The sequence below is a fragment of the Truncatella angustata genome (assembly GCF_020726525.1).
Source record: "Truncatella angustata strain MPI-SDFR-AT-0073 chromosome Unknown BKA67scaffold_10, whole genome shotgun sequence".
NCBI classification, from domain to species: domain Eukaryota; kingdom Fungi; phylum Ascomycota; class Sordariomycetes; order Amphisphaeriales; family Sporocadaceae; genus Truncatella; species Truncatella angustata.
The window spans coordinates 767,356-783,764 of NW_025763390.1; the positions used below are offsets into that span (position 1 = coordinate 767,356).

A 16,409-nucleotide genomic window follows, 5' to 3' on the forward strand; every position below is an offset into this window, starting at 1 on the left:
TATTCTATGTCCGGGGTCGGTCCCATTAGTACAAGGGACCGCCCTTGCCCACAACGGGGGCGTTCGTTACGCTGGCTAGAAAATGTCCGGCACGGTAAATGAGGTCTGCAAAGATTGTTGCCAAGTAACGAACGAACATCAACCCTGCAAAGATTGACAAGAAATGAACAAGCCATACGCGCTTAGCGTCACGACATTTGGTAAGGGATTGGACGGTAGACATGAACGAAAACAAGGCTGGTAAGTCGCACTTCCTCCTATTTAGAATTAAGCTTGGAGCGCCTACTGATTTCTCAATAGCAGAAACGACAGCCTCGATAGCCTGCGAACTCTGCCGAACCAAAAAGCAGAAAGTAAGCATTTCTACAAGCTGATATAGTGCCAGAGAATTAATATACAGACAGTGCGACCGTAAGACGTAAGATGAAATGCCTGAGAGTTAGTCTTGTCAAATGACTGATTGATCATCTTGCTGCAGACCGGTGTGCTCCCAGTGCGCAAATGCCCCAGAAAACTGCCGTTACCCAGAGCAGAATAGGAGGTAATGCACCACCGACAGCTCCGGGCGCAGTTGACTTTGTCCGGCCATCAAATTGATCCATCATCACAGGGGACTTCCAGCAGGATACTTGAATTCTCTAGAGAAACGCCTTCTTGAGACTGAACGTGCTTTATTCTTTGCACTAGCAGAAATCCATGCTAGATGTACAGAACTGGGAGACTATTCCGATGCCGGCTTGCGACTCATGAAGCCTTCATCTCAAACAAAGACTGAGTTGGTCCAAAGTTGGTCGCGAAATCCACTGGACACTCGTAACGATGGTCGGAAATGGTTTTTTGAGCACCAACGTGGTCTAGAAAATACCTCTGCGACAATGGGCAGCACAACATCGCCAATGCCCATGCAGGTGCCTGACAGTTTGCCACTGAATACACAAATAAACAATGAGCCGTGGCCATTGGGTTTAGATGCAGGGATGCCACCTCAAGAAACTAATAGCGCTGTGGCCCCAATGGACTCGAGCTTCTCGGGCCAGCTCGCTAACACACAATGGAGAACGTTTGGTACGGGCAGCCCAAGCGTCCGAGACAGTATGCAAATGGATGGTTCATCAGCTCACTTTCAAGGGAACAGCCCCTCAACACCAAGTGATACCAGACCCGTAGCAATGCAGCACATAGGCTCCATGTCGGGAAAAGGCCAACAAGGGAAAGCCAGTGGATTTGCGAAGGATAATCAAAATATGTACTTCTAGTGACAGAAAAGTCAAGAATAGAGCTTGGTTCATTGAAGTGACTCGAATCAGATGGCTATAGTGAGAAACAGCCTTGGCATGCTCATAGTTTCATATATGCTTGTGGAAGGTCGATGTGTCGTGCTTCAACGTTATTTAACCATTAGTTAAGAGTATGAAAGGTGTATTGAAATCTTTAAGAAGTCAGCCTCTTCGATTAACGTAACCTAGTGGGTTAAGACAATCCCTCGGGTCTGGACAACGCTACATTTAGCGCTTAGCGCGGGCAATGGGCAGCCGGCAAGCTGAAGAGTCGAAGTTTGTAGGTGCAAGATTCTTCTCCAAATCCTGCTGATCATCATTGCTAAACTCTTCCTTGGCTGGTGAAACCGCACATAAGGTGCGCTCTGAGTATAAAACACATGACAGCGTTTGGTCTGCCACTCGCTTCGCCAAAGCCTCGTGGCAGAGTATTGTGACTTGAACACCAATGAGTGACACTACAAGCCCAGGGCTGGACGACTGGTCCAGCCACACTGAACCGGCGCGGTCCCCCACTCAGCTGCAACATCCAGCGAAAAGAAGGCGGACAGACTCTCGTGGCCATGCATCTCGAGAAATCGGGCTCATGAGGAATGGCGGTAATTCGGGACTACCTCGATTCATTGGAAGTGGAAGTGGCATACATTTTATCCGCACTGTATATGATGTGTTGGCTCGGAGCGCTCTTGGAAGCCGTCCAGTTGATCGAAACCAAGTACAGGGGGATATTGTACCAGGCGAAGACGATGAGCTAGTCGACCCAGCTCCGGATATCGTCGAGACCCCTGGCACCAGATCTCGTGCGCCTTTCTGGCGACAAGATGAAGTCGTCGAAGACCCGAGTCAAGGGGCACCTACTATCGACTTTGACAACTTGGTGCTTTGGACGAAAAGTTACTTTGAGAACTGGCATTCAACTTTCCCCTTCCTCCATGGGCCTGAAGTACTGGCAACGTTCGAGAGGGTCGCAACTATCGGCATATTCAACATAAGTGAGGCGGATGCTACCATTGTGCGCTCTTTAGTCTCGATATCTCTGGCTGATGCGCGTCAAACCGGGACCAACCGAGCTGCCGTCCCAACAAGTCTTGTCTTTCTCAATCAGGAACATATCGCGTCAAGTATGGTGTTTGCATTAGGATGCCCTGCGTCTTTGAAAAGCATTCAGGCAGCTGTCTGTGTTCAGCTCTTTCTAGTCTCCATGCTTAAGTTTAACATGGCGTCAAGACTTGGTGGGATCATCGTACGTATGTCGTTCCATCTTGGTCTATACCGATGTCCTGTTCGGTATCCAAATTTCAGTCCTCAAGAAGCCGCGATGCGAAAGCGTATTTGGTGGTCGATCTACTGTTTAGAAAGAATCGTTTGCCAGTCTCTAGGCCATCCGTTGGGCATAGTGGACGATGACAGCGATGTTTGTCTGCCCTCGCATGAAAGCCATAGACAACATCCATCGAGTGGCTCGACTGAAAGTAAGCCTCGCAAAAATTTGTTTATACCCTGCAAAGAAGTTCATGCTAATGTGTTGATAGACGACCCATTACTATTTCTTACTCTTCTCTCCAAACACGCCCGCATTAGAGGTTTGATATTAGAACTTAGGCATAAGTCCATTGCGATACGTCATGATACTGTTGACCGAGCTATGGTTGTTCAATCTGAATTAGCCAAATGGACGAATGATGTGCATGACAGGACAGACGATCGAGAGGACTTTCAGAATGAGGGGGAATCTGTTGTCAAAGAGCTGATCTCGCCCTCACAAAAAGTTTTGCTTTCTATCATGCACCACGAGTCTACGATCACGCTGTTCAGGCCACTTCTAGCATCAGAAACCAAGTCTCCTGCTTCTCAAGCCGCACTGCAAACATGCATTGGTGCATCAAGGGCTCTCATAGATACTGTCATCACAAACAATCCTCGGCAGAGTGGTAAATCAATTCACAACATTATGGTTTGGCCACTTCTTACGTGGTCGGTTTGGATGAGCTGTTTCATATTGACATATGCAGCACTTGAGGGTGAAACAACAATATCTTCGGCACAAAAGTACAGGTGTCCGCTTCTCGTTCGCCTAGTTCCAGAGCTAATGATTTATCTAGGTATGCGAAGAAGGCGTTGTACATACTGAAACAGCTTTCGGCTAGAGGTACAGTCTGGCCGGAATCATGTGCTCATGGAGTAGAGCATCTTGTGTCTGCACTCAAAGGGAAGCAAGAAGAGGGTCATGTAACCGTGGTCGAAGGGGCGCGAATCCCAACACTATCTCAAGAGACGCGTCAAACGAGAAATAACGCAAATACTACTGACAGAAACAGTTCGCAAACAGTACCGCAGGATAAAAATTCGCTGGACAACGAGTTACATTCAGGGACTCCTGTGACCCCCCAACCACAGCAAAATGGGCGGAGCTCATCATCTGTCATGCCAGGGTAAGGTCACTTTGTATTTTTCTGCATGGCCGCGTACTTACATATATTATATTTAGAGCCGTTCATGGCGGTGAAGAGCACGTTTTCCAGTTCCGCTCCCCGTTTGATTCCACACAGTTTATACCCAACAATGGTCAATTTCCAATGACCGAAAACCCATCAGGGACAGATTTATATAACCAGGAGTGGTTTGATCCTCTTGGGGCCTTGGACTTCTCAAATTTCGCTCAAGTTGGAACGAGTGACTCAACGCTTGGCTATGGCCTTTTCTGAGTGTTAATTAGATATTGTGCAAGCAAACAAAGAGGTTAAAATCTCATTAAACGACCAGGATTCACATATAATCACCGATATACTCATGCCTGACGCAATGCACCAAACGATACATTTTTAGCAATTAGTCGTGGCGATCAGATATATCTGACAGAGCTCATGCTCTCAGAAGGAGATATGGTACAAACTTTAGCCATTCACCAGCCATTCAAGTACGCGAAGTGCAAGCTCAAAATGTACGATGCATATTTATCGCTCAGTTACGGGGATCTATTTCCTACGAAAGTCTAACAAGAAGATTATTTCGGTCTGCTTTTGTACAAGATTCGCTGAAAGTTGTTGTGACATTCATGATAGATTTTACTGATAGGTACATCGATACCCAACCTTTTTCATACGCGGGCAACTCTTCAACGTGGAGCTGGATCCCTTGCTTGAGCACAACGGTTTTTGTTTCGATAAACTTGCAGACTTGAATTGAGGAGGAACAAACCTAATGAATAAACTTTCCTGAGGAAAGTCGAGTGTTTGCGTATTTGTCCCACTCCACTAGCTTCAGCTTGACGTCACTCTTCACACCTAGTGCTTCCACCCCGTCTGCATATCAATATCAAGAGCTGCCAAGTATCTCTAGTGCTTGTTGTTCCTTACCTCCTGTTTCTAAACTCTCCATCTTCACAAAGAAATGCCAGACCCAGCACAGATCAATCGTTCCCTAGGAACAATTAGGACTGAGCTCGAGTACCTCGCCTCGTCTGGCGTCTTGTCTCAACCACAGCTGCAGTCTATCCAGGCGCAACTGCCCGTACGTCACGACAACTCGAAAAAGATCATGAGTTGCTAATATTTCTAGCAACCTAATGGGCAACCTTCGCCATACATCGACGCTAGATATGCCTCAGGCCAACAACAGTTCAACCCATCACTAGTGGCGCAGCAAGCTCAGGACCCCCAAAACCCTGCTCACCCTGACCATCCCAAGGTACGCTTCTCTTAGCTTGTCGTAGTTCTTCTGGCTGGAAAAGGGTTCAAATCAAATCACTGACTGGTTAACAGCATCACGAGTGGGCAAAGAAGCTTGGCAGCAAATTCGGCAATGCTGCATTATGGGGGGCTGGAGCAACATTTGGCTCGGACTTGGTGAATGATGCCATGAACAAAATTTAGAGGACTCGTTCCGGCGGTTCATAATCGGGAAATCTCGTATGGTTACATATGAAGCTCTATGAGCTGATTCAAAGGCAACTAAAGAGCATCGTGTTGTCCTTGTGGAAGCCAACTCTAGCCCAATCGAAAGTGTCTTTATCCAAACCTAAGTATAGGCCGTAAGTGTAAGTTGAGTTGATTGGTCGTAAGTTATTATACAATGAACATTTATTATTTGCCAGGCTTTCCGTATGAGCTCTTGATCTCCTCAATGACAGCATCCGTTACTTCAACTGTCTTTGCGGACCCGCCCAAGTCGGCTGTGACAATACCCTTTTCGCATACGCGCTCCGTGGCATCCAAGAGCTTCTTAGCAGCATCCGACTCGCCAAGCCATTCAAGCATCTCTGCACTCGTCCAGAAAGTTGCAACCGGGTTCGCCACGCCCTTACCGGTGATATCGAAAGCTGAGCCATGAATGGGCTCAAACATGCTAGGGTTTTGACGAGTAGGGTCAAGATTAGAAGTGGGAGCAATACCAATAGAACCAGCCAAAGCAGCCGCCAAGTCGGAAAGGATATCCGCGTGCAGATTCGTCGCCACAATGGTATCGAGGGATTCCGGCTTCAGCACCATGCGGCAGGTCATGGCGTCCACCAGCATCTTGTCTTGTGTGACATCGGGGAAGTCCTTGGCGACATGGGCCGCAACCTCGTCCCAGAGCACCATACCGTTGCGCTGGGCATTGCTCTTGGTGACGACGGTCAAGAGCTTGCGCGGACGTTTCTGGGCGGTCTCGAAGGCGAAACGCATAATTCGCTCTACAGCGTGACGGGTGAATACGGACACCTCTGTGGCCGACTCCCAGGCCTGACCGCGGTGGGAGCGACCTCCTTGTCCGGCGTATTCACCCTCGCTGTTTTCACGGATGATCACCCAGTCAAGATCACCTTGCTTGCAGTTACGGAGTGGCGATTGTGTGCCTTTGAACACTTTGGTAGGCCGCACATTGGCATATTGTTGAAAAGGCTGGCAAATCGCCAGTCTGAGACTCCAGAGAGAGATATGATCGGGGACATCTGATAACTCGATGAGCGAATTGTCCAATGCACTGTTACATGGTGAGCAAACTTACCAGGAGCTCCAACAGCACCGAATAAAATAGCATCGTGCTTCTTCAGCTGATCCAAACCGCCATCTGGTATATACTTTCCAGTCTTCTTGTAAGTCTCTGAACTCCAATCATAGTGTGTGAAGTCTATTTCGAAAGATCCCAAGGTCTCTGAAAGAGTCTTTAGGACTGCAATGGCTGCATCGATAACCTCAGGCCCGATACCATCGGCCGGGATGGAGGCAATGCTATAACTCTTAGATGCAGGAAGGGCAGATGGAGACATGGTGGACGATAAGCGATGTATGTGCTGATATCAAAGGATGGAACGTGACAAATTGAACGAAATGAAATGTTATTCTCTTTCCACCAAATCTTGTTGTTTAGCTTACTCTTATGTTTCTACGATTCAGGACTTACTATCTGGTAGATGCGGTCTCGCCATCGTTCTCGACAATCCCAGAGAGCAGTATCCACCCGGACGTTTCCATGTCCGGCTGCATAGTGGAGTTGACCTCCCCGCATTCAATGCCCGGTATTGTAATAGTCCGACATGCGTTCAACTCGATGGGTCTAGGAATTGAAAGCTTAAATTATATGTTGTTGGTAGACATATATAATCCCTAAATAACGAAAAATTTGGTCTATAATAGGCGATCCAGCCGGTTCTGCACAAGATCCGGCGGCAGGCTGGTCCGAAAGAAGCTTGAAAAATAGAGGCCGACCGATCTTTCCCAATGCATGGGAGAGGTTTTTGCGAATGATAAAGACTGCTGATGCAGGGGCTGGGCACGTGGGTGACGCGACAGTGATTGTCTTCAACTCAAAATACCTAAGCAACCAAGCAACACATGGCGGCTCAATAGTCTGGAGGTCTCTTGGGCCCCCAAAAAACAAACTTGGCGTTCCGTATAATGAACAGATCACCATCAATCCGCACACGACGTATCTCACAAACTCATACGACAAGCGGAATCTTGATCCCTTACCGATCGACAACAGTGCTGCATGGTCTTGCTAAAATATGAGCCGTATTGACTTTTGGCTACGTTTGAAACTTAAAGGGTTCAAGTAGCCGACAAAGCTCAGTTGAGAGGTATGATCCAGAGCATGCATCAGCAAAGAGGAACATAATTTATTGTTATCCACGTTCTAGCTGCCAAATCTGACTCAATATGAGTGAACAGTACATTCAAATCTTGTGAAAAGCCATTTTATCTTTTTGGCACTACGGGTGAGCACAACACCGCTGTCGTAGTTGACGCAACAATTATATCACACTTGACTATCATTATCGTGCTTCGGTGGTACACCACCCCGGGGAGGGACAAATTCGAACTACAAGAGTCGCAGTACCAGTGTGGACATGATATCTGACTATCTGTCACCGTCCATCCAAAGGACTCTATGAGGTGCAAAGCCGGCAGAATCGACAGCTATCAACTATCTATTCTAGCCAGTAGTCAACAATGTGCTTGTTACATATACTAGGTATATAGTTGTCTCCGACAGTAACAATGTTCCGTAGATTTCATGACTGGCGACTTCGAGCTAGAGGGCTTGCCGGCTTTCAAAAAGCAATGCGCATGATTCGAGACAAGGCTCATACATTGTGCTCAGTGCAACTTATTACATAGTGCGCAAGAGCAGTGGCTTACGTGGTCTGGACCCATGCCCGAGGACATGGTTCAGCTAACCTAGAACTTCCCCGCAACCCAATTACTGGATCTGGGGTTTTGTAGCAATGGGGCTCCCGGCTCCGCATTCATTGTCACGGTATTGTCTGAGCTCATGACATAAAACGACGCACACTACACTCTTAAGGCTAGAATGCCAAGGGAAAAGAGCTTAGAACCAGTCCCAAGCTCTCAACTCCACGCTGAGCAATGGTCTTGCGGAGATGACTTTGTCCGTTATCCTCATCCCCATGGGGTGATGATGGCGCGGTCTGGGGAAGAGGAACCCTCGACATACGGTTCCGTATCATTGGGACAAGAACCGTAGAAGCATAAAAGGGCATCCGTTTAACAGCCGAGAACATATCTATCCTATCGTTCTTCCAAGTTCTAAGATCTGAAAGATTGAAGCGAACTCTATCGATTCTTTCCTAAACCCCAACGTGACGCCATGTCCGACCTTCAATCTATCATGCCTGAGAAGGCCAAGGTAGCCAGTGAACCGACAAGTCAACAGATCGAGTCAATCTACGAGAAAAGCGATGCCGAAGCCACTCCTGGAGCTGATTATGCTGGAGCCACAACGAAAACAGATCCCAAGGAAATTGCGCTTGTCAAAAAGCTCGACTACAGGATCATGCCAATCTTATGGGCCATGTATTTCATGAACTACCTGGACAGGAACGCGATTGCGAATGCTCGTCTCAATAACCTCGAGAATGACTTGGGACTTGTCGGCTCTCAGTACAATACCTGCATATCTATCCTTTTCGTTGGGTATGTCACGCTTTGTATTCTGAAGCTTCTAGGACACTAATACCTATCCAGTTATCTGCTCATGCAGATTCCCTCAAATATGTTAATGTCATCGGGAAAGATTCGACCATCTTGGTACATGTGTGCATGCATGGGTGCTTGGGCCACTGTATCAGCGCTCACGGCTATAGTCCACAATTATACTGGTAAGCTCCAGTGCAAAGCTGATAGCTTATGTCTAATGCAAATGACACAGGACTCGTTGTTGTGCGCTTCTTCTTGGGCGTTGCCGAAGCACCTTTCTATCCCGGCGCGCTCTATTTGCTATCCATCTTTTACACCAGAAAGGAGATCGCTACCCGCATTTCCATCTTATACTCTGGCAATATCTTTGCTACTGCATTTGCCGGCCTTATCGCAGCTGCCACGTTTTCGACGTTGGATGGCGCCCATGGTCTTGCCGGTTGGAAGTGGCTTTTCATCATTGAAGGCGTTGTTACTTTTGGTGTCGCTGGGCTTGGCATCATCATGCTTCCTGACTCACCTCTTACCACTTGTAAGTCCGGCAAGCATATTAACATGGCTGTCTTCTAGAATCCATTTCTTGATACATGAACTTGATGGCTGACTATCAGCCAGCATGGCTAACACCTGAGGAGCGGCAACTAGCTCATGATCGTATGGCCCGTGACACTGTCGGAGGCGAGGGCAGTAAGGGAACCCGAGCTGGTTTCATACAGGCAATCAAGGACCCAAAGCTGTATTTGTTTTGCTTTATGCAGAACATGCATCTATCGGCTTGTTCCTTCAACAACTTCTTTCCCACGGTGATTGGTAGCCTGGGTTTCAATAGTACAATAACCCTCGTCCTTACCTGTCCTCCAGTAAGTACAACTGACCATCTGCATATGAACAGACTCTTACGTACGTTTCATAGTATCTAGTATCTGGTTTTGTGGGGTATTTCGTCGGTCTCACATCCGGACGCTACAACGAGCGCACGTGGCATATTACTCTCAGCATGGGCGCGGCTCTGGTCGGATTCATCATTTCATGCGCCACGCTCAATACTGCTGCACGATATATCGCCTGTTTTCTTTTCGCGAGTGGAGCCTACGCTGTGAACTCTGTCATTCTCGGATGGGTATCGGCAACTCTGGGACAAACCCAAGAAAAGAAGGCTGTCAGCCTCTCCATCGTTAATGTCCTAGCCAACGCCTCCTACATATACACGGCCTACCTGTATCCGAAGAGCGATGGTCCGCGCTATCTGATAGCCATGTCCAGCAATTGCGCTTTTGCATTTTTGACCATCGTGTCTGCATGGGTCCTGCGGGTCTGGTTGATGCGCATCAACAAGCGTTCTGCCAGGGACGGTGGCCTGCAGTTTGCATATTAATGGAATTAGGCAACCTTTAGTCTTCACCGCCAAACAGAATATTTGAGGCATTTGCTAGTATTTCAGATCCATGACAAGTTTTTGGTATCCAAAGATATGAAGCCAGAGTGTGTCATAGTACATGGATCCGGAACACTTCCGACGGCCTGGACACATTTCGAGCAGATCGTACGACAGTCAATGTACCCTACGTCATATAGGCTGTAATTATATAGACGCTATGAATTGTCGTGCTTGCAAATCCAGCGGCGGAGAAATTATTAGCGAAATGAGTATGATTGCCATGTGCCACTCCCAATCTGTCAAGCGAGGAGGGGTTGGAGAAGTTCGGGGTACATTTGCCCCGGCGTTGTTTCCCCAGGTTCTCTGAAGCTTGGTTGTGGGGGACATGCTGATCAACGCTTATAGTCGATAGAAAAGTCAATTGAATGTTTGAGTAGCGAGGATGAAATTGCTCGATCTCTTCAGAGAAGTGACACTGCAGGTGCCTCTCAGTTCTATCAGCGATCATGATTGCAAAAAGTTTATACGTGTTGCTCGTTTGCTCTTTCGCGTGCGCCGCTATAGACCGTCAGGCAGTGGTTTCTCAATTTAATGCCGTTAGGACAAGTTTAATCGATAATGAGACTACACCACTTCAGGTCGGGAACGGCAACTTTGCATTCAATGTTGACAACACTGGAATGCAGTCGTTTCTGCCTTTTAATACACTATCCAGCTGGGCATGGCATAACGATTCCCTTCCAACAAACGGGTAAATATCTTCCTTACCCACTCAACGATATCTCTAACTTTCGATGACTACATAGTGAAGAATTGAGCGACTACGAGGGCGTGCCTATGTTGACACATGGAAGAAATGTTTCATATGATCTGTCGGATTCCAAACTTCCAGCTATTTCGCAATGGCTTATAGGAAACCCTAATCGCATCAACTTGGGTCGCATAGGTCTCAAGTATAAAGGTGATACCCTTTCGGCTACCAATATTACGGAATCCAACCAGGAGTTAACTTTATGGAATGGTTTTATTACATCGACTTTCAAAGTAGATGGAGAAGAAGTGAAAGTTATTACTCAAGGCGACTTCGACACAGATTCGGTCGTTTTCGAAATTGAATCGGAACTCATTGCATCTGGCAATTTGCAGGTCGAGCTCGACTTCCCGTACCCACCAATCCATAGTACCAAATACAAGTACGAGGTCTTCGCTGGTGTTTACGATTTTCCTCTTAACCATACGACAAAGGTTGTCCAAGATTGTAAGGACAGGGCTTCTGCACATATATTTCACCAGCTACAAGAAACAAGCTACTTTGTCAATCTGCGGTGGGCTCCCACGAAATCTTTGGTGCTCTCCCGAGACGAACCTGAAGGGTTAGATTCCACTAGGGCCCATCGTTACACATTGGGCCCAACAAACTCATATAACACGACTACAAAAAGCATCTCGTTCACAGCTCAATTCGCACCAGATAAGCAGACAGCGGACCTCCCTGCAACAATTCAGCAACGTAACCCTATAGGCTGGGAGGAATATTGGAGCAACGGTGGTTTTGTTGACTTGACCGACTCCTCAAATCCAAATGCAACGGAGTTGCAACGACGAATCATTCTTTCTCAGTATCACGTGCGGGTAAATAGTGCACCCAAGGGCCAATCGCCACAGGAAAGCGGGCTGATGAACAATGGCTGGTACGGAAAATTCCACATGGAGATGGTCGTGTGGCACAATGCGCACTGGTCAACTTGGGGACGCCAAAAGCACTTTGATGATGTCTTCCCGGAACTGTACGAATCACTCTTGCCGACGTCGATCGCGCGTGCAAAAGCCATGGGCTGGGAAGGCGCGAGATGGCCGAAGATGACTCAGACCATCACAGGGTCAAGCGCACCAGGTGGTGTCAATGGACTTCTCATGTGGCAGCAGGTGAGGATATCATAGAATCGTTCCAACGACATCATACTGATACAATAACTTAGCCTCATGTCATGTACCTTGCTACGCTTGCATATCAGGCTTCACCTACTCAAGATACTCTGCAGCGCTGGGACAAAGTCATCACTGCTACTGCGGATTATATGGCTTCATATGCATGGAAGAACGAGTCTTCGGGTCATTATGATCTTGGACCTCCGTAAGTATCCATTTCCGCCTCACAGATTGGCTATATTTACCAAAAATATCTAGCGCATATGGAGTTACGGAAAACACACCACCAACACAATCACTCAACCTTGCATATGAGGTGAGTTTACGTCTCTGTACAAAAGCTGGCCTGTACTTACATCTCTCACAGGTTGCTTATTGGCGTTATGGCCTCGACGTTGCGCAAGACTGGAAGAAGAAACTGGGCCAGGCCATTCCCGAAACTTGGACCACTGTCGCTGAGAATATGGCACCACCACCTCAAATCAACGGCCTCTATGCTGTCTACGAGGGTCTGAATGCGTCATGGTGGAATGATACGTCTCTCAACGGCGACCCGCGCAGTCTGATCATGTTGCAGGGCATCCTACCAGACACTCCGGCGGTCGATTCGGATGTTGCACTGAAAACGGCCGACAAAGTCTGGGAGGTCTGGGGAGACGCGAATATCCGAGGTTGGGGACGGCCTGTGCTTGCAATCAATTCGGCTCGTATCGGCAATCCGGAGAGGGCCATCTACCATCTTACGGCGTACGATTATTGGCACTTTGACGATGCTGGTGAGTATTCCCAGTGGCTCTCCACGATTCCCCAGTTCACTGACGTAACACTCAGGCTTTGCTGTTCGAGGAGGTGATGGAGGCACTCCACCACCTTTCATGCCAGGAAACGCGGGTTTCCTCTATGCAGGTATATTCATATTACTATTTATCCTCATTTATTCGTATACCGACTAACATATGCAGTTGCTTATATGGCGGCTGGATGGCAAGGCTCTGAGAGTGATGCACCTGGCTTCCCAGCGGATGGATCATGGACAGTCCGACATGAAGGATTGCTGAAAGCACCCTAGATTTCAAATCATGGTGGATACATATTGGATGGCTACAGGTTGTGAGGATTACAATATCCACACAACTCACGTAGCAAGTTATTATACTGGTACCTCTTTTGTCCCCGAATGCATTGTGACCATGCCCATTTGAGCACAATCCGTTAACAATCAAGACCCCATTAACGGCACATCATCCCATCAAGTCACTAGGTCGGCGACGATCTAGTAAGCCATCGGTCCGATGGTGTAGTTGGTTATCACGTCAGTCTAACACACTGAAGGTCGGCGGATCGAGCCCGCCTCGGATCATTGTTTTGCTCATCTCCTAGACTTAGCCGATATGGACTCGTTTAGAGGGTTTTACTTTTTGTCCCTCCATGGGGAACATTGATTGGCTATGTTGCTGTGGGATGAACATTCACTGTCCTTAGTCATAAAAGAAAAAGTTTGTCTGCGACCCACATATATCGGGTATACCGAAGAAACGCTGGTGCTAGCGCCTCAGATCTGACAACATCGGCACCCTTCCAGACTTTCAAGCAGATATCCGGATCATGCAAAAGTTTTGCCGTCAACGAAGGCAAAGTTCAACCGAATAGGTCAATCTGGGATTCGAACCCAGGTTACCGGAATGGAGTATGTACTCAGAATCCGATGTGATAACCAACTACACTAATCGACCAGGAATTTCCTGTTCTGGATGGAAGCCACGCGCATAATGTGTCTCATAGAGGTGGACCCTATAGCCACGACTTTTTATTTGGTAACACTATGGTAATAGATACATGTTCAAGAAATGAAATTGTGTAAGAGGCTCACGGCATGGAATGAGGTATGACATCCTTAAGTTAGACCCCGTATGATATCGGCAGCCTATTTCTTGGTCAGCACTATTTCATTCGACATTGCCTCTCTGAGCGTGATGATTCTTACCTTCTCTGCTACTGCATAAACCGTAGTCATGGTGTGGGTCGCTGGTAAGAGCGGTACGACACTGGCGTCCACGATTCGGAGGCCATCAACGCCATACACTTTGAGCTCCTCATCAACTACGCCGCCCAACTCTCTTGCGCCTAACTTGCAGCTACCTACTGGGTGGTAGAGTGTGGCCGCGGTCGATCGTATAAAGTTCGAGATGTCTTCGTCACTTGTCACATTTGCGCCAGGCAGAACCTCGAACGGCCGAAGAAATGCAAGCGCTTTGGCTTGCGCCAGTGTCCGGACGTACTTGACGGCCTCAACGAGAATCTGAACATCCAGGGGGTTGCTTAGAAAACCAGGGTCAGCGAGGGGAGCGTCGAAGACACTTGCAGATGCAGCTTGTACGCTTCCGCGCGAGTATGGATGCTCGAGACCAAGAACAACCGCACCATCTGCCCAAATGAGTTCGAGAATAGCGGAGTTGGTTGTGGAAAGTTTTGTGTCCAAGACATCATGCTGTTGCTTGTAACCTTCGAGTACCTCAGGAGTTGTGTTGTTAGGGAGATAGGCTGCCGCATTCTGAGCCGCCGCACTGGCAGATATGGCATCCCATTTCTGGGTAAAATTTTGCAACGGAAGGAAGACCAAGAAATCACCAGTAGCGCTTGAATATGGCCCTGTTCCCTCGGTATCGTATTGTGCACGTGATTCGGCTGCGTACGTTGCGTTTGTGGTTAGGTTGCTGGATGTGAGAGGAGCGGTGACTAACAAAAGAAAGTTAGTTCATATACGGTCACTGAGTAACGCTTGCACTGACTTGCGTTGACCACTGCCAACAGAACGTGGTCTTGAAAATTCTGGCCAACAGCCGGCAGATCGACTACGGTTTTCACGTTGATGCTGGCAAGGTGTGCAGAATCGCCTATGCCTGAAACCTGTAAAATTTGGGGAGTGTGTAATGCCCCTGCCGCCAAAATGGCTTCCTTATTTAATGTAATTATCGACTTTGACGAGTTGGCGTTGGCTGCATACTTCACAACCTGTCAGCGCATACTCGTACGAGATGTCTCGATCTTCTTACCTCTACACCTGTAACGACAAGGGTGTCTTGAGTAGTATCTATGATGATACGGGTAACTTGTTGTCCGGTGATCAAATGAAGATTTGATCGCCCAGCTACTGTATCATAGTACGCTTCTCTGGCCGACGATCTTGTCGCAGTCTCGGGATTTTGGTTATGAGGGCAGTAATAGCCTCCAATCGCATTGCCATTGGCTTGGTCCTCCGCAATTGAGATGCCAACTTCTTTCGTGGCATCCACAAAGTTCTCTGCATATCAATGGTTAGTAGTCCTGTGCAGCATGAGATAGTATAAAGAACCTACTAGTAGTTGGCCAAACGAATGGTGAATAGCTCACATTCATGTACCCCTCAAAGCCGTGAGCTGTAGGATCATATGTGACATTGTACTCAGAAACAATGTAGTCGTTCGGAGGTGTGAAGATCTCGTTCTGCACAAATTTCTTGTGAGTCCCCGAAAAATGAAAGCATAGCAATCTGGCATCTTATTGCTTACCTTCTTAAAATAAGGTAGCAATGCATCCCATCCCCAGCCTTTGTTCCCAAGCTCTTCCCATCTGTCATAATCGGACTTGGAGCCACGGTCGAACACCATGCGGTTAAGCTTCGTTGAGCCACCAACTACCTTACCCAAAGGGCAAGAGATTGCACGGCCGGCAACGAATTCTGTAGGGACATAGGAAATATTCCAGTCATATTGAGTACCGACCGCACCTCCAGCAAGACCGGGAATTGTGACGATATCTTCTCCCTTATCACTGCATAACCTTTGTCAGACCAATTGCAGCCGTGAGTAGTAAATAGTAAAAAAAGATAGGCCAAACTCACAGTTGACCGGCTTCTATAACCAGTACGGTTGTTGCTATCTCTTTTCAGTATACGTTCTTGTCAAAAATGCAGTTTCAGCCTACCAGCATCTTCAGTGAGACGGTTTGCTACGGTAAGTCCGCTCGCGCCAGCTCCTACGATCACATAGTCGTAACTGGAAAGTAGATCATCCCTTTTGTCCAAGATTAGGCCTCGGAATGCAGGGTGTGCCGCTGCCAAGGAGTTCACCAGCGCAAGCTGTGCGAAACCACTAGTCGTTCTCATGGTCGATGATTGTTGCAAGAAATGAAGCGCAAGACAGTTGCCTACAAACTAAATAACATCATTGTCTTTCTTTTGAACTCAGCTGCGGTTAGAAAGGCATGAGCTAATCAAATTCGATGCCCTCGGTACGACATCTTGGCGGGTACGGCACTTTGGTACGCCAAATGATTCTGGGATGTACCTGCATGATGTCGTTTACAATAGCATGGTCCTGCTATAGCTGAAGAATTTGGCCCAATAGCAACCGCTGACGAAGGACTGCG

The 16,409-nt window shown here is 47.7% G+C and overlaps 7 protein-coding genes and 2 non-coding genes across 9 annotated transcripts; 6 read left to right on the forward strand and 3 right to left on the reverse strand.

Annotated features, from left to right (window-relative positions):
- Positions 1 to 4: 4 nt before the first annotated feature.
- Positions 5 to 1,293, forward strand: BKA67DRAFT_582922 (uncharacterized protein; the record flags this gene model as incomplete). Its single annotated transcript, XM_046104033.1, has 5 exons — positions 5 to 240; positions 301 to 353; positions 405 to 418; positions 479 to 541; positions 611 to 1,293. Coding segments are annotated over exons 1-5 (380 nt in total), but the record flags the coding sequence as incomplete, so codon positions are not given.
- A 432-nt stretch (positions 1,294 to 1,725) lies between these two features.
- Positions 1,726 to 3,982, forward strand: BKA67DRAFT_540987 (fungal-specific transcription factor domain-containing protein; the record flags this gene model as incomplete). The annotated part of the gene is made up of 4 exons (XM_046100850.1): positions 1,726 to 2,749; positions 2,810 to 3,326; positions 3,380 to 3,709; positions 3,766 to 3,982. The coding sequence occupies 4 exons, from the start codon at positions 1,726 to 1,728 to the stop codon at positions 3,980 to 3,982; spliced, it is 2,088 nt and encodes a 695-aa protein (XP_045952508.1).
- A 538-nt stretch (positions 3,983 to 4,520) lies between these two features.
- On the forward strand, positions 4,521 to 5,404 carry BKA67DRAFT_91168 (uncharacterized protein). Its single transcript, XM_046109541.1, has 4 exons — positions 4,521 to 4,787; positions 4,836 to 4,964; positions 5,039 to 5,313; positions 5,371 to 5,404. Exons 1-3 carry the CDS (start codon positions 4,668 to 4,670, stop codon positions 5,147 to 5,149), a joined length of 360 nt encoding a protein of 119 aa, XP_045952509.1. The 5' UTR covers positions 4,521 to 4,667; the 3' UTR covers positions 5,150 to 5,313; positions 5,371 to 5,404.
- On the reverse strand, positions 5,360 to 6,525 carry BKA67DRAFT_595449 (uncharacterized protein; the record flags this gene model as incomplete). Its single annotated transcript, XM_046105165.1, has 2 exons — positions 5,360 to 6,207; positions 6,264 to 6,525. 2 exons carry the CDS (start codon positions 6,523 to 6,525, stop codon positions 5,360 to 5,362), a joined length of 1,110 nt encoding a protein of 369 aa, XP_045952510.1.
- A 1,466-nt stretch (positions 6,526 to 7,991) lies between these two features.
- Positions 7,992 to 10,516, forward strand: BKA67DRAFT_582937 (major facilitator superfamily domain-containing protein). The gene is made up of 5 exons (XM_046104034.1): positions 7,992 to 8,692; positions 8,744 to 8,877; positions 8,928 to 9,227; positions 9,311 to 9,555; positions 9,609 to 10,516. The coding sequence occupies exons 1-5, from the start codon at positions 8,367 to 8,369 to the stop codon at positions 10,068 to 10,070; spliced, it is 1,467 nt and encodes a 488-aa protein (XP_045952511.1). The 5' UTR covers positions 7,992 to 8,366; the 3' UTR covers positions 10,071 to 10,516.
- Positions 10,517 to 10,579: 63 nt separating this feature from the next.
- BKA67DRAFT_525843 (Six-hairpin glycosidase-like protein) lies at positions 10,580 to 13,071 on the forward strand (the record flags this gene model as incomplete). Its single annotated transcript, XM_046098698.1, has 7 exons — positions 10,580 to 10,824; positions 10,880 to 11,999; positions 12,053 to 12,207; positions 12,261 to 12,318; positions 12,370 to 12,778; positions 12,834 to 12,908; positions 12,965 to 13,071. 7 exons carry the CDS (start codon positions 10,580 to 10,582, stop codon positions 13,069 to 13,071), a joined length of 2,169 nt encoding a protein of 722 aa, XP_045952512.1.
- Positions 13,072 to 13,288: 217 nt separating this feature from the next.
- Positions 13,289 to 13,362, forward strand: BKA67DRAFT_t167. The gene has a single exon. It is a non-coding gene; the product is annotated as a tRNA-Val (tRNA).
- A 288-nt stretch (positions 13,363 to 13,650) lies between these two features.
- Positions 13,651 to 13,735, reverse strand: BKA67DRAFT_t183. Its single transcript has one exon. It is a non-coding gene; the product is annotated as a tRNA-Gln (tRNA).
- A 161-nt stretch (positions 13,736 to 13,896) lies between these two features.
- Positions 13,897 to 16,146, reverse strand: BKA67DRAFT_540992 (uncharacterized protein; the record flags this gene model as incomplete). The annotated part of the gene is made up of 8 exons (XM_046100851.1): positions 13,897 to 13,926; positions 13,987 to 14,738; positions 14,792 to 15,005; positions 15,056 to 15,303; positions 15,359 to 15,485; positions 15,551 to 15,812; positions 15,883 to 15,916; positions 15,966 to 16,146. 8 exons carry the CDS (start codon positions 16,144 to 16,146, stop codon positions 13,897 to 13,899), a joined length of 1,848 nt encoding a protein of 615 aa, XP_045952513.1.
- Positions 16,147 to 16,409: the final 263 nt, after the last annotated feature.

Coding starts and splice junctions, on each gene's coding strand:
- BKA67DRAFT_91168 (XM_046109541.1), top strand. CDS start 4,668: ATGCCAGACCCAGCACAGATCAATCGTTCCCTAGGAACAATTAGGACT. Junction 4,788..4,835: donor CTATCCAGGCGCAACTGCCC/GTACGTCACGAC, acceptor TAATATTTCTAG/CAACCTAATGGGCAACCTTC. Junction 4,965..5,038: donor CTCACCCTGACCATCCCAAG/GTACGCTTCTCT, acceptor ACTGGTTAACAG/CATCACGAGTGGGCAAAGAA.
- BKA67DRAFT_582937 (XM_046104034.1), top strand. CDS start 8,367: ATGTCCGACCTTCAATCTATCATGCCTGAGAAGGCCAAGGTAGCCAGT. Junction 8,878..8,927: donor TATAGTCCACAATTATACTG/GTAAGCTCCAGT, acceptor CAAATGACACAG/GACTCGTTGTTGTGCGCTTC. Junction 9,556..9,608: donor TCGTCCTTACCTGTCCTCCA/GTAAGTACAACT, acceptor TACGTTTCATAG/TATCTAGTATCTGGTTTTGT.